Source organism: Jaculus jaculus, chromosome 21 (genome assembly GCF_020740685.1).
Source record: "Jaculus jaculus isolate mJacJac1 chromosome 21, mJacJac1.mat.Y.cur, whole genome shotgun sequence".
In the NCBI taxonomy this organism is placed as follows: Eukaryota; Metazoa; Chordata; class Mammalia; order Rodentia; family Dipodidae; genus Jaculus; species Jaculus jaculus.
This window is the reverse complement of record NC_059122.1, coordinates 12233206-12256729: the sequence shown is the minus strand read 5'-3', so window position 1 is coordinate 12256729 and position 23524 is coordinate 12233206. Positions and strand designations below refer to the sequence as shown.

At 52.6% G+C, this 23524-nt stretch overlaps 1 protein-coding gene across 1 annotated transcript; it reads right to left on the bottom strand.

The window, feature by feature from the left end:
• Window positions 1–1023: 1023 nt before the first annotated feature.
• On the bottom strand, window positions 1024–18821 carry Gipc1 (GIPC PDZ domain containing family member 1). Its single transcript, XM_004672972.2, is given in 9 exon segments — window positions 1024–1807; window positions 1939–2020; window positions 4308–4420; window positions 5223–5403; window positions 5538–5723; window positions 7898–8092; window positions 8094–8223; window positions 15553–15606; window positions 18729–18821. Coding segments are annotated over 7 exon segments (1005 nt in total). The 5' UTR covers window positions 8190–8223; window positions 15553–15606; window positions 18729–18821; the 3' UTR covers window positions 1024–1655.
• Window positions 18822–23524: the final 4703 nt, after the last annotated feature.

Here is a 23524-nt window from a genome sequence, read left to right as displayed (position 1 = left end):
ACAGTGATTTCCAGGTCAGCCTGGGCTAGAGCAAAACCCTACCTCAGGATAAAAAATAAAAAAAAAAAGAAGAAATGACAAAAAGCCGGTGTGGTGGCGCACGCCTTTAATCCCAGCACTTGGGAGGCAGAGGTAGGAGGATCACTGTGAGTTCGAGGCCACCCTGAGACTACACAGTACATTCCAGGCCAGCCTGGGCTAGAGTAAGACTCTACCTTGAAAAAAAAAAACAAAACAAAAAGCTAGGGATGTAGCTTGGCAGAATTCTTGCCTAGCGTGTATGAGGTCCTAGGTTCCATCCCCAACACTCCCAAGTGCCCGGGCATGACCAGTCACCCAGTGGCTCTCTGCAGTGACCACAGGTTTCTACAGTCCCGTTCCCCCTCTGTCTCAGCACCCGCCTGCTGGAAAAGGGGCGACAGCCCAACCCGGCCTCGCCCCCCCCCCCCACCGCCCCAGCAGCAGCATTCCAGCTGGGCTTGCCCCCAAACATTCCTGAGGAGACCTCTGGCCTGGCTCCCCTCGCTCCAATCCTTTCCCTTTCTTCCAGGTCTGGCCAGGGTCCCACCCCAGCCCTTCCTTGATCCCCTCAATCCTGCAGGATGTAACGGGCTGTCAAAACAAGTCCAACAGGTTTATGTCCCAGCGACTGCACCATGGGTGCACCCCCATGCTCCATGCAGAACCAGCACCCCCTGGGGTGGGGGCAGGGTGGGCCAGGGGGTTACCCCCAGAGCAGGGGGCCCGCCAGTCTCCCCATTTCACAGGGGGCTCGAGAGACCCTCGATAGGTCAAAGCAGATTGGAACTCCAAGCCAGCCAGGAATCTCAGGCTATGCCTGGAAGCCCGGTGGCCCGCAGCCAGGATCTCCCTCAGGGGCGGTGGGAGGGGGCGGTGAACCCAGCCAGATCCTAATTCAATTTGGAGCCGGGGAGATACATTTCAGCTGCTGCATTCTTTCCCAACCCCAGCTACCACCACCACCACCCCACCCCCTTCTCCCCCAAAGCCACACAGGTCCAATAACAGATCGAGTCTTTATGTCCAGGACAGAGAATTCAGATACGAAAGCCCGCCGCCTCACTCATCCCTCCCTCCCTCCCTCCGCGGCGTGAGGGGTGATGGTGGCATCTTGGGGTTCACAGCAGTCTATTCTCAAGTGGGAAGGTAACAGAATCCAACGGAGGGGGGGCTCTTCCCGGTGGGGACAGGTATTATTATTATTATTATTGCCTTTTGCTAAGGGGGTGCCTCCTTTCTGCATGTCCAGCTCAGAAATGAAGGAGGCACGGCCTCCAAACAGAACCGCGGCCCTAAGGGAGACGCAAGAGTCTGGCAGCGGATGATGGAAAAGTGGTGCGGGTGGAGGAGGCTGCCGGGGGGGGGGGGGGGGGGGGGCCGATTCTTCCCTACAAGCTGACTCTGCTGAGGTAGGTGGGGATCCCAAGGGCGACCAGGGACCCCAGCTGGGCTGGGCACCGGGGAAGGTGGTGGTACCGATCGGAGCGGGGCGCAGGGGCCAAGTGCCGCCTCTTTGACAATCTTCTGCTGAGCTCCAGGCCCAAGCCGGGTGCTCGGGTCCCGGCTTCGGAGTCCCCCGCTGGAAGCCCTCTCCAGGCCCGGCCTGGTTGTCACCTCGGGGTCCAGTGCGCGTCCTAGTAGCGGCCGACCTTAGCATCGCCGATGGCTCCCCACACGTCGAAGACAAACTCGTCCGGGAAGGCAAAGTCGCCGAGCTGCTCGTCCAGGGCCTTGGCCAGTTCGTCCGGGTTCCTTTTGTCCTTCCCCAGCTCAACCATGGTGGCCGCTGTCAAGGGAGGGGACATGTGCATGCACGGGGGACTCAAGGGCTACAGGGATGCGCGGTGGGCGGCTTGGGGGAGAACCTGGAAAGCACGCTGACCCGGAACCTTTCCCAGGCTCAGGAGCCCAACTTACCCAGCTCTGTGTCTCTGATCCCCATATAGCTCTCCAGCAGGCCATCGACTTTCTCAATGGCCTTTTCCTCAAAGGCTGAGGGCTGCGGGGGGGGGTGGGGGGGGAGGAGGAGAACGGGGACAGGGCCAACAGTTGGCATGATATATATTAAATTCCCCGAGGAGGTGCCTTGTCATAATTAAAAAATATTTATTTAAGCTGGGCGTAGTGGCATGAGCCTTTAATCCCAGCACTCGGGAGGCAGAGGTAGGAGGCTCCCTGTGAGTTCGAGGCCAGCTTAAGACAGCATAGTGAATTCCAGGTCAGCCTGGGCTATAGTGAAACCCTACCTTGAAAAACCAAAAACAAAACAAAACAAAAAAGTTATTTCAGGGCGCGAGAGATGGCGCTTGCCTGCGAAGCCTAACGACCCACGTTCGACTCTCCAGATCCCCCGTAAGCCAGACGCACAAAGGTGAGGCAAGTGCAAGGTCACAGGTGCCCACTAGGTGGCACAAGTGTCTGGAATTTGACTGCAGTGGCAGTGGCTGAGGCCCTGGCATGCCGATTCTCTCCCCCTCTCTTTCTTTAAAAAGGCCAGGGGTGGTGGCACATGCCTTTAATCCCAGCACTGGGGAGGCAGAGGTAGGAGGATCACTCTGAGTTCAAGGCCACCCTGAGACTACATAGTGAGTTCCAGGTCAGCCTGAGCTAGAGTGAAACCCTACCTCGAAAATCCAAAAAATGACAATAATAAAATAAATTTAAAAAAATTATTTCATCACAGAAGTTATTAATAAAACCATTTTGAAGAGAAAAAAATTAATATTTCGTATTTGGGTGGGAGAGAAAGAATGGGTGTGTCAGGGCCTCTAGCCACTGCAAATGAACTCCAGACGACTTTGTACATCTGGCTTTACATGGGTACTGGGGAGTCAACTCAGGCTATCAAGCTTGGCAAGCAAGCTCCTTTAACTACTGAGCCATCTCTTGAGCCTTCACAGGTTCTTTTTGTTTTTGTTTTTTTTTCTGGTTATTCGAGGTAGAGAGTCTCACTCTAGCTCAGAGTGATCTGGAATTCACTATGTAGTCTCAGGCTGGCTTCAAACTCACAGTGATCCTCCTACCTCTGCCTTCTGAGTTCTGGGATTAAAGGTGTGGGTAACCACTTTTGTTTTTTTTTTAATGCAATGCTGGGAATAGAACCCACAGCCTTGCAAGACAGAAAATGAGACAGAGAATGGGCACACCAGGGCCTCCCACCATTGCAAACAAACTCCAGAAGCATGTACCTATTTGTGCATCTGGCTTTACATGGGTTCTAGGGAAGTGAACCGAGGCTGGCAGGCTTTGCAAGCAAGCTCCTTTAACCACTGAACAGTCACCCTAGCCTGGTTTCAAACTCTTAATCTTCCTGCCTCAGTTTTCTAGGTAGCTGACATTACAAGCATGGGCTACCACGCTGGACTGACTTTTACATAATTTATATATATATATAGTTTGTTCTGTTTTTCGATATAGGGTCTCACTCTAGCCCAGGCTGACTTGAAACTCACTATGTGGTCTCAGGATGGCCTTGAACTCTCGGTGATTCTCCTACCTCTGCCTCCCAAAGTCTGGGATTAAGGGTGTGTGCCACCACGCCTAGCCTTTTATTTGTTTTTTTGAGGTAGGGTCTCACCCTAGCCTAGGCTGACCTGAAATTCACTATGTAGTCTCAGAGTGGCCCTGAACTCACAGCAATCCTCCTGTCTCTGTCTCCCAAATGCCCAGCCGATTATATACATATGTATGTATGTATATATATGTGTGTGTGTGTGTACATATATATTTTATTTATTTATTTGAGAGAGAGGAAAAGAAGTAGAGAAAGAGTGAGTGAGAGAATGGACCCGCCAGGGCCTCCAGCCACTGTGAATGAACTCCAGATGCATGTGCCTCCTTGTGCATCTGACTTACATGGGCCCTGGGGAATCGAACCTGGCTGGGGTCCTTTGGCTTTGCAGGCAAACGCCTTAACCACTAAGCCAGATCTCCAACCCTACATATATATATATATATATTTTTTTTTTGTTTGTTTGTTTTTTTGAGACAAGGTTTCATTATATAGCTCAGATGAGCCTTGCAATCTTCCTGGCCCAGGCTCCCAAGCAGCTGGGATGAGGTGTGTGTCATCAAGCGTGGCTGTATTTTCACTCCTGTCTACCCTGAGAGGAAGGTCTGTGCAACGTGGTGTCATGAATTCACAGGTCTCTTCTGGCAGGAAGTCTGAGGCCTGCTTGCCCAGAGGCAGTTGCAGAACACGGAGTACTAGTGCAGCTGTTCAGTCCCTCCGTTAACAGACCTGTGACGCTCCCCCCTCCCCCCCCCGACCCTGTGGGCTCACTCACCAGATCCTCCACTGTGGCAGGGCCCCTGGAGCGGAGTCGGAGGGTCCCTCGGCCAGTGCCCAGTTGGGCACCCGATCCAGGGCGGCCGCTGGCCGAGCGCTGGCTGATCATGTCTGCGCCAGGTGAGAGTGGCAAGATTTCAGTTCCTTGGACAGGTGCCCTGGGCTTGACACAGTCCCTCCCCAAGTTCTCCAAGCTTGTGGAGTGGGGGGCTCCATCCAAAGTGGGCAGGGCTTGGCAAGGATGGAGGGGGGTGGAGAGACGGGGGACCGAGGGTCAGGCGTGGGTAAAACTAGACAAGAGTGGAGGGGATGGAGTCGATTCCAGGGGGTGAGAGCCCGATTGGGGGGGTGGGGGTGGCGGTTCGCACTTGGGACCCTGGCCAACTCCTCCAAGGGTCAGAGTGGTGTACGTGCACGTCTGAGATTAGCCCTACCTGCCCAGGGAAGTGCTTTTCGCGTTTCCAGCCTCCATACCAGGGGCCTCAGGGCCCATTCCTGAGAGTTAGTGAAGCCAGGTGGAAAACGTGGGGGGGGGGGGGGTGGGGGGGGTGGCACAGGGCAGCCAAGCCTCACTTCTCTGGGCTGAGGTGGTGGTGGTGGTGGTGATGGTGGTGGGGGAACTGGCCAGGGTTGGGGGCGCTTGGCTGGGCTAATGGCTCCTGCAAGTTGGGTGTGGGGGCAACTTCCTCCAGGCTGGGCCACCGGCCAGCATCCGGCTCTAGCGGGGTGGGGCTGCCCACTTTGCCCTGGGGGCCCGGGCTTGGCCCGCCCCCTACTGGAGGGTCCTGGTACTGCAGCTCGGGTGGCATCTGGGTGTGTGTGTTGGGGGGGTATATATGCACATATGGGGGGGATGAGTGTGTGTATGGGGTGGGGTGGTGATTGGACCAGGTGGCAGTGTCTGGCGGCTCACCAAAGGCCTTGCGGGGCTCCGTGAGTTTCAGCGTGAAGGTGCGGCCCCGAGGGAGCTCCTTGAGCAGCCTGGCCACCTCGTAGTGCCGGCAGCCCAGCAGGCTCTGCCCGTTGATGGCCTCGATCATGTCACCCACACTGATGAGCTGGATGTGGTCGATCACACTTCCCTCTTTGATGCGCTGTGGAGGAGGAGGAGGAGGAGGAGGAGGAGGAGGAGGACGGGTCGGCGTTGGGAGCACCAGCTTGGGTCCCACCTGAACCCTGCAATCTGCAGGGGATGGGTGCTGGGGGCAGACCTGCCCATCCCCGGCACCTTGATGAAGGCGTAGCCCGCCCCGTTGTCCGTGATGGTGAGGCCCAGCGCGTCCTCTGACTTGAACACCTCTACCTCCTTGCGCTGCCCCTTGACGTGGGCAAAGATGAAGTCCTCCAGCCCGATCTGCCCCCCGAGTAGTTTGTCCATGTCCACCTTGTGGGTGTTGAGGGTGCAGAACATCACCTGCAGAGACAAGACAAGATGCTCGTCCTAACCCCTGGGAGAGGAGATTTGGAAAGGTGTCCCTATCCCCGGGCCTGGTCACAAACAACCCCCCCAAACCCGTTACAGCAGGGGCCCCCACTAGTATATCAGCTCTGCTATAACTAAGGTTGACCTCTGGCAAAAATTCACTGGGTGGGGGGGAGCTGGAGGGATGGCTTAGCGGTTAAGGAGTTTGCCTGCAAAACCAAAGGACCCAGGTTCAATTCCCTAGGAACCCACATTAGCCATTTGCACAAGGTGGCACGTGCATCTGGAGTTTATTCACAGTGGCCGGAGGCCCTGGTGCGCCCATTTGCTCTCTCTCCCTTTTTCTGTCAAATAAATAACTAAATAAAGATAAAAATATATTTTAAAAAGTTCACTGGATGGCTGAAGAGATGGCTCAGCAGTTAAAGGCACTTGCATGCAAAGCCGGATGGCCTGGGTTCAATTCCCCAGTACCCACATAAAGCCAGATGCACAAAGTGGTATATACATCTGGAATTTATTAGCAGTGGCAAGAGACCCTGGCAAACCCATCCCTTTTCTGTTTGCAAATAAATAAAATCTAAAAATTAAAGCCAGGTGTGGTGGCGCATGCCTTTAATTCCGGCACTCGGGAGGCAGAGGTAAGATGATCACTGTGAGTTCGAGTCCACCCTGAGACGACATGGTGAATTCCAGGTCAGCCTGAGCTAGAATGAGACCCTACCTCAAAAAACCAAAAAAGAAAAAAGAAGAAAAAAAAAAAAAAGGACTGGAGGGATAGCTTAGGGGTTAAGGCACTTGCCTGCAAAGCCAAAGGAACCAAGTTTGATTCCCCAGGACCCATGTAAGCCAGATGCAGAAGGTGCATGTACATCAGGATTTACAGTGGCTGAAGGCTCTGGTGAGCCTGTTCTCTCTCTTTCTCTCAAATAAAATAAATAAGAATTTTTCTTTCTCAATTCTTTTTTTTGTTTGTTTGTTTTTTTTAGCTAGCCATAGATGGTAATGCATGCCTATAATCCCAGCACTTGGGACAGAGGCAGGAAAATGATTTCCAGGTCAGCCTGGGACACATAGACCCCTACCTCAAAAAGAATCAAGTTTTAGCCTGGCATGGTGGCACACACTTTTAATCCCAGCACTAGGGAGGCAGAGGTAGGAGGATCACCATGAGTTTGAGGACAGCCTGAGACTACATAGTGAGTTCCAGATTAGCCTGAGCTAGAGTGAGACCCTACCTCGAAAAAAAACAAACAGAAAAATAAAGGATCAGAGCCAGGGAAAGGGCTTAGCCGTTAAGGCATTTGCCTGCAAAGCCATAGGACCCAGGTTCAATGCCCCCAGGACCTATGTAAGCCAGATGCACAAGGGGGCGCACGTGTCCAGAGTTCATTTGCAGTGGCTGGAGGCCCTGGCATGCCCATTCTCTCTGCCTCTCAAATAAATAAATGAAATATTTTTTTAAAAAAGAATTTTTTTTTCTCAAAAAAAAATTTTTAACAACTTCCATGAAAGAATCGTTTTTAATTTAATTAAAAAAAAAAAAGTGGGCTGGAGCGATGGCTTAGCGGTTAAGTGCTTGCCTGTGAAGCCTAAGGACCCCGGTTCGAGGCTCGGTTCCCCAGGTCCCACGTTAGCCAGATGCACAAGGGGAAGCACGCATCTGGAGTTCGTTTGCAGAGGCTGGAAGCCCTGGCGTGCCCATTCCCTCTCTCTCCCTCTATCTGTCTTTCTCTCTGTGTCTGTTGCTCTCAAATAAATAAATAATTTAAAAAAATTAAAAATTTAAAAAAATTAAAAAAAAAAAGAATTCAGCGCCGCTTCCAGGGAGCAGACCATGGTATGCAGTAAGTACTCAATAAATGCCATGCCATGGGTGAACAGGCCCAGATCCTGGCTCTGCCCCTGCTGGCCCTTCTCTCCCCCAGGCCTGGTGCCCCTGAGGACCATGGGGACAAGCTCCTGCTTCTGACCTCCAGCTCCCCTGTCCCCTCCCCAATGAACTGGGGTGCAGGCCTCCCAATGCCTCCTGGGACCCCAGTCCAGGGGGGGGTACTCTGTGGCACCTGCGACTGGAGCGCCTGAGTCCCCGCGCCCGAGCACTAAGCGTGCCCGGGCCTGCGGGCGGCTGTCAGGGGCCCCGGGTGCCCGCTCCCCAGTGGCACCTCGGCAGCTGGCAGCCGGAAGGCCTCGGCGATCTTGCTGTACAGCTCTTTGACGTTGGTGAAGCCCTCGATGCGGCCGGTGGGGCTGCCGTGGGCCAGCTGGGTGTGGAACACCAGGCGGGGCCGCAGGGCGGCGGGAGGCGGGGGCAGGCCCATCTGGGGTCCCCCCGCGACACCGCTGCCCAGCGGCCCCCCCCGGCTCGCCCACGCCCAGCCCGCCCCGGCCCGGCTCGGCCTCCTCATTGTCAACCAGAGGAGGGGCCTTTTTCCGCCGCCCCAGTCCCAGTGGCATGAGCGGGGAGGTGCGGGGACCCGGCCTGGGGTATCTGTAAGAGAGAGAGAGAGGCGGGGTTGAGGGTTCGACAGCAGCCTGAGGTCCCTCCCGGTCACCACCATAGAGATCCAAAGTGTGTCTTCTTTGGTTTTGGGGGGCAGTGTTGGCACACGCTGGGCAAGAGCTGTCCCACCGGGCCACAGCCCAGTCTTAGCAGGACGCATGTGTCTGTCACTCAGTACCCACCCAGGGCCAGATGCTTATATAAAACATGGCTTAGCGGCTAAGGCGCTTGCCTGCAAAGCCTAAGGACCAAGGCTCGATTGCCCAGGTCCCACATAAGCCAGATGCACATGGTGGCGCACGCATCTGGAGTTCATTGGCAGTGGCTGGAGGACCTGGTGCGCCCATTCTCTCTCTCTCTAATAAATAAATAAGAATAAGGGCTGGAGAGACGGCTTAGCGGTTAAGCGCTTGCCTGTGAAGCCTAAGGACCCTGGTTTGAGGCTGGATTCCCCAGGACCCACGTCAGCCAGGTGCACAAGGGGACGCAGGCGTCTGGAGTTCGTTTGCTGTGGCTGGAGGCCCTGGTGCGCCCATTCTCTCTCTAAAAAATAAATGAGAAAAAAATGTAGTGTATGTGCAAAGTTGTGCACACCTTCCTGTATTTATTATTATTATTTATTTATTAAGAGAGAGAATGGGTGCACCAGGGCCTCCAACCACTGCAAACGGACTCCAGATGCGTATGCTACTTTGTGCATGTGGCTTACACTCTGGGGAACTGAACCTGAGTCTTTAGGCTTCATAGACAAGTGCTTTTACCACTAAGCCATCTCTCCAGCCCTTTCCTGTACTTTGTACTTTTGTTTTTGCTTTTGTTTTTTTTCAAGGAAATGTCTCACTCTAGCCCAGGCTTGACCTGAAATTAACCGTAGTCCCAGGCTGGCCTTGAACTCACGGCAATCTTCCTACTGTTGTACCTGAGTGCTGGGATTAAAGGCGTGCACCACCACACCTAGCTGTATATTTTTTCTTCTTTTCGTTCTAATATTTTTATTTTTATTTATTTATTTGAGAGAGAGAGAGAGAGAGAGAGACAGAGAATGGGCTCACCAGGGCTCTAGGCATTGCAAACGAACTCCAGACTCATGTGCCACCTTGTGCATCTGGCTTATGTGGGTCCTGGGGTACTGAACCTAGGTCCTTTGGCTTTATAAGCAAATGCTATAACCACTAAGCCCCTTTCTTTTCTTTTCTTCCAAGGTAGGGTCTCGATCTAGCCCAGGCTGACCTGGAATTCACTATGTAGTCTTCAGGGTGACCTCAAACTCACGGCAATCCTCCTACCTGTGCCTCCCGAGTGCTGGGATTAAAGGCTTGTTCCGGGCTGGAGGGATGGCTTAGCGGTTAAGACATTTGCCTGTAAGGACAAAAGATCCAGGTTCAATTTCCCAGGACCCACGTTAGCCAGATGCACAAGGGAGCTCATGCATCTGGAGTTTGTTTGCAGTGGCTGGAGGCCCTGGCATGCCCATTCTCTCTAAGTAAATTAAAAACATATATGTATATGTATATGTATATGTATATGTATATGTATGTATGTATATATACGTATATATTTTTTGTTGTTTTGTTTTTTTGAGGTAGGGTCTCACTCTAGGCTAGGTTAACCTGGAATTCACTATGGAGTCTCACGGTGGCCTTGAACTCATGGTGATCCTCCTACCCCTGCCTCCCGAGTGCTGGAATTAAAGAATTGTGCCACCACGCCTGGCTTTATATATATATATAAATATATATATATATATATTTTAAAGGCATGAGCCACAATGCCCGACCCTTTTAAACCTATTTATTTATTTATTGAGAAAGAAAGAGGAAGACAGTGAGAGACAGTACACATTTTAAGCTGATGGCCTGGGGAGATGGCTCAGTGGTTAAAGGTGCCTTGCTTGCAAAAAAAAAATAAATAAATAAAAAGCTGGTATGACGAGTGTCTGTCATCCTGTCATGCTGATGAGTGTGAACACAGCAGTCAACCGCAGTGAGAGAGAAAGCGAGACCCTACCTTAAATGAGGCAGAAAGCTAGGAATGACACCCAAAAGTTATCTCTGACCTCCACACACACTCACCAAAAATAAACAAAAATCGTAATGGAGGGCAGGAGAGATGGCTTAGTGGTTGTGGCAGTCAGGTTCGCGTTGCTGGTAGAAATCACCCAACCAAGAGCAGTTTGTGGGGGAAAAAAAGGATTTATTTTGGCTTACAGGCTCAAGGGAAACTCCATCATGGCAGGGGAAAACGATGGCATGAGCAGAGGGTGGACATCATCCCCTGGCCAACATCAGGTGGACAATAGCAACAGGAGAATGTGCCAAACACTGGCAAGGGGACACTGGCTATAACACCCATAAGCCCGCCCCCAACAACACACTGCCTCCAGGAGGCTTTAGTTCCCAAATCTCCATCAGCTGGGAACCCAGCATTCAGAACACCTAAGTTTATGGGGGACACCTGAATCAAACCACCACAGTGGTTAAGGCACTTGCCTGCAAAGCCAAAGGACTCAGCTTCAATTCCCCAGTACCCACATAAAGCCAGATGCACTAAGTGTCACATATGTCTGAAGTTAGTTTCCAGTAGCTAGAGGCCGTGGTGTGCCCTTTCTCTGTATCTATCTGCATTTTTTCTTTCTCAAATAAATAAAATATTCTAAGAAAAACAATCATAAATGGGTTGGGCGTGGTGGCACACACCTTTAATCCCAGCACTCAGGAGGCAGACGTAGGAGGATCACCATGAGTTCAAGGCTACCCTGAGACTCCATAGTGAATGCCAGGTCAGCCTGAGCTACAGTGAGACCCTACCTCAAAAAACCAAACCAAACAAAAAAATCATAAATGGAACCTCTGGCAAGCTGCAGTGGACATATAGCAAGAACAAGGACTGGAGGGATGGCTTAGCGGTTAAGGTGTTTGCCTGAGAAGCCTAAGGACCCCAGTTCTATTCTCCAGAATCCACATAAGCAAGATGCACAAGGTGGTGCATATGTCTGGAGTTCATTTGCAACGGCTGGAGGCCCTGACGCACCAATTCCCTTCCTCTCTCACTCACTCTCTGCCTCTTTCTCTCTGTCAAATAAATAAATGAATAAATGTAAAATATTTTTTAAACAAGAACAAAAAATATATGATGGAAACCTTATAATTGGCCAGCCAGGCCAAATGAGCCAACAGGTGCAATAGTGGCAGGTCTGTCATGGTGGAAACCAACTGCCCTCCAGTTGGACTGGAGGCCAGCTCCATGGGGGGGAACACATCCCTGATACTGAAAACTTAAAATAGGGGTAGTCATGAGCCCTAGGGTAGAACATCTGCTGATGTCTGGAAAAATGTACATACTATGCTTATCAAATTGCCCAGTAAGCACTTCTCTTAATTTATACCTTATATTAACACTACTCTCACTTTGGGTAGAGAATCTTCTCTTTCAGATGGCAGTGACCTTGGGATGTCTCAAAAGGTATCATAGTACCGGAAAGAAGTGACTGGAGTACTGAGTAACATCTCGATCACACCTTCCAAGGCTCAGGGTCTAATACGGAAGAGGTGGCAGAAAGAATTTAAGAGCCAAAGGAAGGGTAGGACTCCTTACAACGTGTTCCTCCAGACACAAAATGGCCTGGATCTCCATGACCTCACAGTGCCTGACACTACCTACACAAGACCATCATAAGAGGAGGAAAAGATGACGACATCAAAATAAAAGAGAGACTGATTGAGATGGGGAGGGGACATGATGGAGAATGGAATTTCAAAGTGGAAAGTGGGGGTGGAGGGTATTACCATGAGATATTTTTTATAATCATGGAAAATGTTAATAAAAATTGAGAAAAAAATAAAAATTATATATATATATATAATCATATATATATATGAATGAGATGGAGAATGGAGTTTCAAAGGGGGAAGTGGGGGGGGGGGAGGAAGAGTATTACCATGGACGTTTTTAAAAGTTTTTTATAACCATGAAAATTGTTAATAAAAGTTTGAAAGAAAATTACCAGCTGGGTGTAATAGCGCACATCTGAATTCTAGGACTCAGGTGGCTGAGGGAGGAGAACTGCTGAAAGCTAGAGGCCAGCTGGGGTTACGGAGTGAAGCTCTGTCACAAACAGAACAAAAGCAAACGAATGGCCTGGAGAGAAGGCTCAGCAGTTGAAGGCCCTTGTGTGTAAACCCTCCAGCCCTGGTTCAATTCCCCAACCGTCCAGGTAAAACCAAAGGCTAAAATGTGGCACATGGATCTGGCGTCTGTTTGCAGTGGCTAATGACCCTGGCATGCCCCCTCACACACACACATTCTCTCTGCCTCTCTCTCTCTCATGCAAATTTTTTTTTTTAATTTGGAAAAAGAGAGGCAGGGAGAGAGAGAGAGAGAAAATAGGCACTCCAGGACCTTCAGCCACTGTAAATGAACTCCAGACATGTGCACCACCTTGTGCATCTACCTTATGTGGATCCTGGGGAATCAAACCTGGGTCTTTTGGCTTCACAGGCAAATGCCTTAACAGTTAAGCCATCTCCCCAGCTCACATTTTTTTATTTAATAAAATTAAAAAACAAAACAAAACCCTTGTAAAGTGATCATGGTGGCACGGCATAGCAACACCTCGTTTCAAACAAACACTGAGTTTAGCTGCTGATACTGGAGTGTGTGTGTGTGTGTGTGTGTGTGTGTGTGTGTGTGTGTAGGGTCTCACTCTAGCTCAAACTGACCTGGAATTCACTACATAGTCTCAGGCTGGTCTTGAACTCACGGCGATCCTTCTACCTCTGCCTCCTGAGTGCGGGATTAAAGGCGTGTGCCATCATGGCCAGCTATTTGGGGATGTTTGTTACTGCATTAAAAGCTGTTCTGAGAGACCATCACATGATGCTACATAATGACAGTTCAGTCAATTTACCACACACACACACACACACACACACACACACTAGTGCACTCTGAAGATTTTTGGTTTTTGTTTTCGTTGTTCCCGAGGTAGGGTCTCACTCTAGCTCAGGCTGACCTGGAATTCATTTGATAGTCTGGGAGTGGCCTTGAACTCACAGCGATCCTCCTACCTCTGCCTTCCGAGTGCTGGGATTAAAGGCGTGCGCCACCAAGCCCGGCTTCCTTCTATTTTCTAGCTGGGCATGGTGGCACACATCAGACATTCTTGGCCTCAGGCAGTGGGACTAAGGCAGGAGGATTACCAAAAGCTCAAAAACAGGGCTGGAGAAATGGCTTAGGGATTAAGGTGCTTGCCTGCAAAGTCTAAGAACCCTGGTTCGATTCCCTAGTACCCACGTAAATCCAGACACACAAGGTGGCGCATGCATCTGGAGTTCATTTGCAGTGGCCAGAGGCCCTGGCATGCCCATTCTCTATCTTTATCTGTCTGCTTCTTTCTCTGTATGTAATAAATAGGTTAAACAAAATATTCTTCTTTAAAAGTTCAAGAACAGCCTGAGCTATGTAGATAGTTTGAGTCCACGCTGGACTACATGACATCCTGGGTCTAAATAAACAAAACCAGAAGGATTCAGTCACCTAATTGTGTCATCACCGTCACCATGGGCATAAATACCCTCCAGGAGGTCCACAGTGACTGTATTGCATAGTGATGTGATCCTCTGACCTTATCTCCGCCGCTAAGAGGCACATGACTGTTCTTGTGCTTTTTCTTTCTCCTTCTTCCCATTAAATAGTGTTTTTTTATTTTTGTTTATTTTTATTTATTTATTTGAGAGAAAGAGGCAGATAGAGAGAGAATGGGCATGCCACAGCCTTTGGCTAACGTAGGTCCTGGGGAATCGAGCCTCAAACCGGGGTCCTCAGGCCTCACAGGCAAGTGCTAAGCGCTAAGCCATCTCTCCAGCCCCCTTTAAACAGTTTTGAAGGAACATACTACATTGTATCAGGACCTTTTTTTTTTTTTTTTTTTTTGAGGTAGGGTCTCAATCTAGCTCAGCTGATCTGAAATTCACTATCTAGTCTCAGGGTGGCCTCGAACTCTTGAACTGGAGGCAGAGGTAGGAGGATCACCAGGAGTTCGAAGCCACCCTGAGACTACAGAGTGAATTCCAGGTCAGCCTGAGCTAGAGTGAGAAAATAAAAAAGTAACTGGGGACTGGGAGGTGTCTCAGCAGTAAAGGTGCTTGCTTGCAAAGCCTGCCAGCCTGGTTCTATTCCTCAGCGCCCACAAAGAGCCAGATACATGAAGCGGCCCATGCACCTGGAGTTTATCTGCAGTAGGAGGAGCCATGACACACCCATTGTCATTCATTCTCTCCTTCTTCCTCCCTCTCTCTTCACAAATTATGTGTGTGTGTGTGTGTGTGTGTGTGTGTGTGTGTGTGTGGAGAGAGAGAGAGAATGAATTGGTGTGACAGGGCCTCGAGCCACTGCAATGGAACTCCAGATGCCTGTGCAGTGGGCGTGTGCGGCCCTGCACTTGCTTTACCTTGTGCGTCTGGCTTATGTGAGACCTGGAGAGTCGACCATGTGTTCTTAGGATTCACAGGCAAGTGCCTTACCCATTAAGCCATCTCTCCAGCCCTAAAAATGTTAAAAAAAAAAAAAGAAAAGAAAAAAGAAAAAGAAAAAGAAAAAAAGAATATGTGGGCTGGAGAGATGGCTTAGTGGTTAAGGCATTTGCCTGTGAAGCCAGAGGACCCAGGTTCAATTCCCCAGGACCCACGTTAGCCTGATATACGAGGGGCACACGCGGCTGGAGTTTGTTTGCAGTGGCTGGAGGCCCTGGCATGCTTGTTCTCTCTCTGTCTCTCTTCTCTCTCTCTTGCTCTCTGATAAATAAGAATTAAAAAAAGACCATGCATCAGAGCCGGGTAGGGTGGTGCATGCCTTTAATCCCAGCAATCGGGAGCTACAGAATTGCTGTGAGTTCGGGGCCAGCCTTGGACTACGGAGTGCATGCCAGGTCAGCCTGGGACTAAAGCGAGACCCTACTTCGAAAAGCCAAAATCACAAGAAGAGTGTCTATCTGGAAGGTGGGTCCCCGTCCTAGCTACTGGGTAAATTTCCCGCAAATAACTTTCCCTCTCTGTGTTTTCAGGGATCCATGCCCAAGCGCCTGGCCAGTCTCTGGCACACAGCCTGTACCCGCTGCTAACCATCACCGCACATGCGCCACCGTCCCACCCCACACCCCCGCGCATCACCCCCCAGCCGCCTTCCCGTCCTGGCCCACACCCATCACCAGGCTTCTGGTATCTCTCCAGTGAAGGGAGAAACCATACTGAGGAAATGGGTGACCCTCCATGGCCTAAGAAGCAAGGTGGCTTCCATTCAGGTCTCACCCCTGTCACTTACCAGCTGTGGGGCTGAACCAAGTCACTTCACTTCCCAGCGCCTCAACTTCCTCATCTGAAAAACCAGCAGAATTCCTGTCCTTTAGGGATGAGATGCCAAAGAGTCTGTGCTGCATGTGACCTGTGCTGTGCTTAACTCACCATGTAAGGGATCTGTTACAATAGACCCTAAAGTGACAGGGCGTAAGCCAGGGCTTCACACACACTAGACAGGAGAGAGCTACCCCTAAGCGACGCCCCCAGCTCCTCACTGGGGGATTCTAGGCAGGGGCTCTACCACTGAGACACGCCCCCAGCCCCTCACTGGGGGATTCTAGACAGGACCTGTACCACTGAGCCATGCCCCCAGCCCCTCACTGGGGTATTCTAGACAGGGGCTCTACCACTAAGACACAGGCCCAGCCCCTCACTGGGGGATTCTAGGCAGGAGCTCTACCACTGAGCCTCACCCCAGCCCCTCACTGTGGATTCTAGGCAGGGGCTCTACCACTGAGCCACGCCCCCAGCCCCTCACTGGGGATTCTAGACAGGAGCTCTACCACTGAGCCACGCCCCCAGCCTCTCACAGGGGGATTCTAGGCAGGAGCTCTACCACTGAGCCTCACCCCAGCCCCTCACTGTGGATTCTAGGCAGGGGCTCTACCACTGATCCACGGTCCCAGCCCCTCACTGTGGATTCTAGACAGGGGCTCTACCACTGAGCCTCACCCCAGCCCCTCACTGTGGATTCTAGGCAGGAGCTCTACCACTGATCCACGGTCCCAGCCCCTCACTGGGGATTCTAGACAGGAGCTCTACCACTGAGCCACACCCCAGCCCCTCACTGGGGGATTCTAGGCAGGAGCTGTACCACTGAGCCACGCCCCCAGCCCCTCACTGTGGGTTCTAGGCCAGCAGTCTACCACTGAGCCACGCCCCCAGTTGTCTTTGTCATGGTTACTGCTATGTCTTTCCCTCCCTTGCCCAGAAGCATCCCTGTCTCTCTGCCTGCCAATGCCTACTCCACGCCACCTCCGCCAGGCAGCCTTCCCTGCTTACGTCAACCCACTATACCAGCCCCTGTGGTCCACAGGGCTCAGGCCCATGAACTTAATTACATGTTATCCTGACAGATCTTGTCATCCAACCTCCAGGCTGTTGTTTAACTTTGTGTCTCTATTTTAAAACACAAACCAGATGGCACCACTCTGCTGCCTTTAATCTTACAAAAGGATGCCACCTTACAGAGAGGAGGAGAAAAAAAAAAAGACCCTCTCCCAGCCCCTGAAAAAAAAAAAAATTAGCTTGCTTACTGCAAGACCCAAACTTGCAAAATGATGGCTTTGCATTCATCATTGTGTGAACTTTGCTACTCCAAGCTCCATCCAGCCTGCGCTGCGTATGATCCACTCAGGGCTCACTGGTTAACCTCTCCACGCCTGCCCCCTCCACAGGCACACAGCGTGTGCTCAATCGATACTCGTAGGGGCCGGTCATGAAGCTCAGTGGCAGAGCACTGGTCTAGCATGGCCCTGGGTTCCATCAGCAGGGGGCTGTAGAAGGAATGAACATCTTCTATCCCAAGTGACTGCTGTCTGAGCCACCCCTCCCACCCCATTCCCAAAACAGCCCCCCCCCCCCCGACATGCCAGCTGGGGAGCTAAGTTTCTAGTGCCTCCACAGTTTCTCTCTGCACGGGGCAGAAAGGAATTCCAGAGCCAAATCCTCGCGTGGGGAAGGGCTTGAAAATTTAGCGCCCCACAGCCACGCAGAAGTAGGAAGCCAGGCAGGGTGGTCGTGGTGGGGGGCTCCTGTGTCTCTGGGTGTGAGGAACACCACCACACCTGTCCTCCCCTCTCCCAGCAGGGCATGGCTTTGGCCAGGAGGGCGGGAGGCCTCTGATTCATTCTTGAAAAACCGGCTCCTGAGAGTTTCGGGCCTCCTCGGTGTTTTGGGGCGGGGACATGCCCACTGCCCCAGGTGCACACCGAGGCCACCCAGTCTCCTTGCTCCCTCTCATTTCTCTGGCTAGGTCTAGGAAAGGGTGAGACGCCAGGGTAGGGTGGGCAGACAGGGAATGGAGTTGGAAGACTCTGAATGTTCCGGCCTTGCCATTAGAACTCAGGAGGCACGGGGCATGAAGGTGGCAGCTTCCTGTATGATTGGCAGGTGGCTGGTGACCCGTGGGTGCAGGGAAGGAAGCAAACAGACCAGCAGGTGCGGGTCAGATGTCTGAGGGTGGCGGTGGACACAGGCAATGGGCTTACGGGCTGGTTGGGGACATCTGCCCCCTGTTGCCCCGGGCATCAATCAGGTCTAAGGGAGGAGACTCCATCCAAGTCGTGAACTTGAAAGGGACAGCGTCCCCAGTGTGACACTGACTAGCTAGCTGTGTGACCTTACACGAGTCCCTCTCCACATCTCTAGGGTGCTGCCTCACTTCTAAAAGAAGTCAAGGAACCGGGCGTGGTGGCGCACGCCTTTAATCCCAGCACTCGGGAGGCAGAGGTAGGAGGATCGCCGTGGGTTCGAGGCCAGCCTGAGACTGCAGAGTGAATTCCAGGTCAGCCTGGGCTATAGAGTGAGACCCTACCTCGAAAATAAATAAATAAATAAATAAATAAATAAAAGAGGTTAAGGACCTCTCCCCAGAAGGGGGTTTTAATGAAGTTTAGTAGTAGAGCCTGACAAGGAAGCTCTCCAGACAGGCTAACGGGGTGTGTGTGTGGGGGGGGTGAGGTGGAGTTTTTCATGACTGTGGTTGTTGTGGTAAATTTTTTTATTTATTATTCAATCCTCACTGCATCCCCCACCCCCGCGGCCCGGGGAGGGTTTGGAAGCTACCAGTTTAGGGGGAAGGGAGGGGGAGGAGGGGGAGGTGCCTGGGCAGGGGTCAGGAATAGCGATCCAATGCCCATGGCCGCCTGGACAAGGAGTGTCCAATGGAGGAAAGGACACAGGACGTGGCTGGGGGAGCCCGTTCCCTGGGCAAGGAGGCGCAGATCCCCCGGCCACCAACGGGCAGGGGAGCTGTCCGGTTAGACAGGGTCCCCGGGGCATCCCGAGCGCGATCCAGACCACCGGCTGCGTCCACCCCACGGGCCGGGGCCTCCAGACTCTGTGATCCCATGGGGGTCTCCAAGACAAGCCGTCCCTCGCGGGCAGTGGAAGGAAGGTGTGTGGGGGGGAAACACTCACCTGAGCCACCGCCACCGCCCTGCGCGCGCCGGGATCGGCCCTCTGCAAACTCCGGAGCCCGGGCCGCTCCCTGCTGCCACCGCCGGGAGGAGGGCAGGGCCTGCATCCGGGACAGCCAATCAGCGGCGTCCTCCCGGCGCGCGCCAGCCAATCAGCGCCGCTCCGCTTCAGGCGGAAACATTCCAGAGGGATCCCTCCGCTTGGCTCCGGAGTCTGCGGGACGCGCGCGCCTCCCCCGCGCGCGGCGCAATGGTCCGGCCCGGCCCGCCTGAGTGACGGCGGGCTGAACCATCGCGGGGCTCCGGGAGGGGGGTCTCGGGGCCGCGACCAATCGCGAGCGAGGATACAAGGAGCACGTCCAATGGGAAGCTGGGAGCCCTGGACCACGTGCTTGCTGGCTGAGTGTGAGACTTGGGAGCCCTGGGTGTTAAGGGGACGGGAGGGAGGACTTGGTTGTTGGGGGGGGGAGAGAGTCAGGTGACTGGGTGCTGAGTTGTGTGCTCGGGATGCGAACCCCTGACTTTCAGGAGTGAAAGACGAACTCCTAAGAGGTCATGGAGTTTGGGGGATGTGGGGGGGATGCGAGGGCTGCCCCAACTGAACTCTCTCTCCGGGCCCATCCCTGGCCCAGCCTGGCCTTCCTCCGAGCGAATTGAAAGATGCATTCATTCCGGGAAGGCCGAGATGAATAGCGAGGGTCCCGAGTGTCCCTGCGTCTTCCAGAGTCAACAATGGACAAAGGCAATCATTTAGTCATTCAATAGTTAACGCGCCCCTCGCTTAGTGCCAGGCTCTGTCCTACCTCGGCAGACGCCCTGGGCTGAATGGGCCCCCTGCTGGGAGGAACGGGCTTGGGGGGGGGCAAATCAGGGAGCTGTGGCACACTTGGACAATGGAAAACAAGAGCTAGCCTTTGGTAGAGACCTACTGTGTGCCAGATCATGAGTTCATAGTCTCAAGAAACTGGTCTCTCACGCTGGAGAGATGGCTTAGCGGCTAAGGCGCTTGCTTGCAAAGCCAAAGGACCCAGGTTCGATTCCCCAGGACCCACATAAGTCAGATGCACAAGGTGGTGTCTGGAGTATGTTTGCAGTGTCTGGAGGCCCTGGCACGCCCATCCTTTCTCATACATAAATAAAAATACAAGGGCGGGGGGAGAAAGAAACTGGCTTTTCTTTTTGTGGGACTGGGGTTGGGGCAGTTGTTGCTGGGCATGAACCCTGGATCTTGCGCATGAAGGGAACGGACTCCATCCCTAAGCCGTACCCCAGACCTCCTTTCGTGGGCCCACCCCATCTGAGTTTAAAGAGAGGGTGCCGTGTGTCCGCCCATCGCTTCACACACACACACACACACACACACACACACACACACACACACAGAGCCAGGCCCAAAGCGGGATGAACCAGGTGGACTATAACGGCCCTCCCGTGGGCGCTGGTTCGAGAAGCAAAGACACACACACACCTACAGCCAACTACGGGGCTCAGATTTCAGAACCGTGGAAATAATCCTCCCAGCTTGCTACAGCCCACTGGAGCTGCGGGCTGGCCCTGGGCTTCGCTGTGTCTTCTGGGAATTGTAGTTTTCCTGGTCTAGGGCTGCGGCGGTACTGGGGCTTTAATAAGTCTTCCCCCCCCCAGCCTCAGCAGGGCCTGGCAGAAGGACAGAGTCCAAGAGGAGCCCAGGCCCTGGGCTTAGCGGTTGAGGGCCTGGCAGCCCCACCCAGCTAGCAAACACAGAGCCTTCCGTGGCCAGGGCAGCAGGCACAGACACCTTGCCTCCCTTCCTGTTCTGCCACGCCCCCACGAAGCGGGGCAGGTGCCTTGGCCAAGTCAGTGCCTTTTGTGGGGCTGTGCCCACTGACCTGCATAAGACTGGCAAGGAACCTGGAGGTGATGTGGATCTTGGAGACAGTGGCCTGGGATGCAGGGTGCTGAGCCCAAATGCACCTCTACTCTGTTGACCAACAGGAATGCCCAGGTGTACACAAGGAAGACAGCGCCTACCCTACTTTATACCTCAGAGCGCATGCCTGAAACTCAGGCTGAGAGGCCCCATTGAGGAGCTCAAAACTGATCTCCAGTCAGTTTCCAGTGTCCAAAGATTTAAAAACAAAGACAAGCCAGGCTGGTCAGGCGCATACCTTTAATCCCAGCCTGAAGCAGAGGTAGGAGGATGAGTTCGAGGCCACCCTGAGACTACATAGTGAATTGCAGGTCAGTCCCTACCTCATTAAAAAAAAAAAAAAAAAAAAAAAGTCCAAGCCAGGTGTGGTGGTGCAGAGGTAGGAAGATCATCGTAAGTTCAAGGCTACCCTGAGACTATATAGTGAATTCCAGGACAGCCTGGGCTTGTGCAAGACCCTACCTGGGAAAAAAAAAAAGTGTAAATGTTGAGCTGGGGCTGGACAGATGGCTTACTGGTTAAGGTGCTTGCCTGTGAAGCCTAAGGGCTCAGGTTCAACTCCCCAGGACCCACGTAAGCTAGATGCATAAGGGGGTACATGTATCTGTGTTCGTTTGCAGTGGCTGGAGGCCCTGGTGTACCCATTCTTTCTCCCTCCCTCCCTCCCTCTCCCCCCCCCCGTGTGTGTGTCAAATAAAATAAGGAGAAAGTTTTTTGTTTTTTTTTTTTTTTGAGCTGGAGAGAGAGACGGCTCAGCAGTTAAAGTGATTGTCTGTAAAGCTGAACAGAGTTCAATTCTCCAGAACCCATGTAAGCCAGATGCACCAGGTGGCACATGCGCCTGGAGTTAGTTTGCAGTGGTGAGAGGTCATGGAGCATCCATACTCACTATGCTTTCATATAAATTTATATAATATTTATACACCAACCAGGGATGAGGAGATGCCTCAGAAGGTAGAGGCGCTTGCTTGCAAAGTCAGCCATCCTGGGTTCGATTCCCCAGTACCCACATGAAGCTAGATGCACATTGAGATGGGTGCATGCCAGCCTTGAACAGGCCATTCTCCTGCCTCGGCCTCCTGAGTGCTGGAAGAACTTGCTCCCTGGCTGAATTCCCTGTTCTATTAACTGCTGCTGGGGCTGTGTGGGATGCAGCGCCACATCTCATTACCCTGTCACCCTCGGGTCCCCCAGGGGTGGACGCCAGGCAACCTCCAGCTCACTTCCAACAAGCTCCTGCTTGCTGTCCCTCGGGGAGGATTTGTGGATCGCAGGGGACGCCTACCTGCTGGTGGCGGCCGCCTCTGGCATTCTGAGGGGACCCCCATCTCCCCAGGGCATTGTTGGCATCATTCAGCTCTCTAAAATGTTGCCACTTCTGACCTATGCCAGGTGCCTTTGCCCTGGCTGTGTTTGACATTTCTGCTCTCCAGTCATGTGGGCATCTTGTTTGCTGGACGTACTTCTGGCTATCATTTTCTGGCTGCTTGTACCCTTTGCTGAGGTTACAGGTGCTTTTTTTTTGGTAGGGTTGCACTCTAGCCCAGGCTGACTATGTAGTCTCAGGGTGGCCTTGAACTCACAGCAATCCTCCTACCTCTGCCTATTGAATGCTGGGATTAAAGGCATGCTCCACTGTGGTGGTTTGATTTGGATGTCCCCCATAAATTTAGGTGTTCCGAATGCTACGTTCCCAGCTGATGGAGATTTGTGAATTAACGCCTCCTGGAGGCAGTGTATTTTTGGGGGCGGGCTTATGGGTGTTATAGCCCATTTTCCCTTGCCAGTGTTGGGCACACTCTCCTGTTGCTATTGCCCACTCTCTGCTCATGCCATTGTTTCCCCTGGCATCGGGGATCTTCCCCTCGAGTCTGTAAGCCAAAATAAACCCTTTTTCCCACAAGCTGCTCTTGGTCGGGTGATTTCTGTCAGCAGTGTGAACCTGACTGCGACAGCCACCATGCCTGACCCTCTGTAGACTCCTCCCCAGAGCACCCTCTGCTCCAGGGGTGCTGGCCAGGGTGGAGGTAAGGCCTTGCTACTTCTGTGCCCTTTATGGTGAGAGTCCAAGCTTGAGTTCCGGAAAGAATCACCTGACTCACAATGATGGGATTTTTGTGTGTGTGTGTGTGTGTGTTTTTCAAGGTAGGGTGTCGCTCTAGGTCAGGCTGAGAGATGTTTTTTTTTTTTTGAGGTAGGGTCTTGCTGTAGCCCAGGCTGACCTGGAATTCACTCTGTAGTCTCAGAGTGGCCTCGAACTCACCGCCATCCTCCTACCTGTGCCTCCCGAGTGCTGGCATTAAAGGCGTGTGTCACCACACTGGGCTTTGAAGCCTAGTCTTGAGCTGTCCTTCAGGAACTGTGTCCGGTGACTAATCCATGAATCACAGAGAAGGGGCCCGGTCCCCAGAGTGGAGAGGCTCCCATGGAGACAGCTGCTGCTCACTTCCTGCTGAGGGAAACAGGGTTATGGGAGGCCCTTCCCCAGAGGGGACAGGCAGCCAGTCCCGGCTGGTGTCCTTCCCCTGCACCCTCCTGAGAGGCATGAGCATGGGATAGATTTTTGCAAGCAAATCAAGTTGTCTGATTCACTAGGTCACTTATTCACTGAAACATCAAAGTGGCAATCTGGGCCAAGTGTCACTCGGAGTCCCGTGACACAAAGCTCGGCCGAAAGACATGGCTGGTGACAGAAGGATTATTGAGCTTGTTCTGGAAGGGACTTTCCCGATTACTCCTTTGAGGCTCTCTGTCCTATAGCAGTTACCTTTTTCTTTTGTTGTTGTAGGTGGTGGGTTTTCGAGGTAGGGGCTCTCTTGAGTCCAGGCTGACCTGGAATTCACTATGTAGTCTCAGGGTAGCCTCGAGCTTATGGCGATCCTCCTACC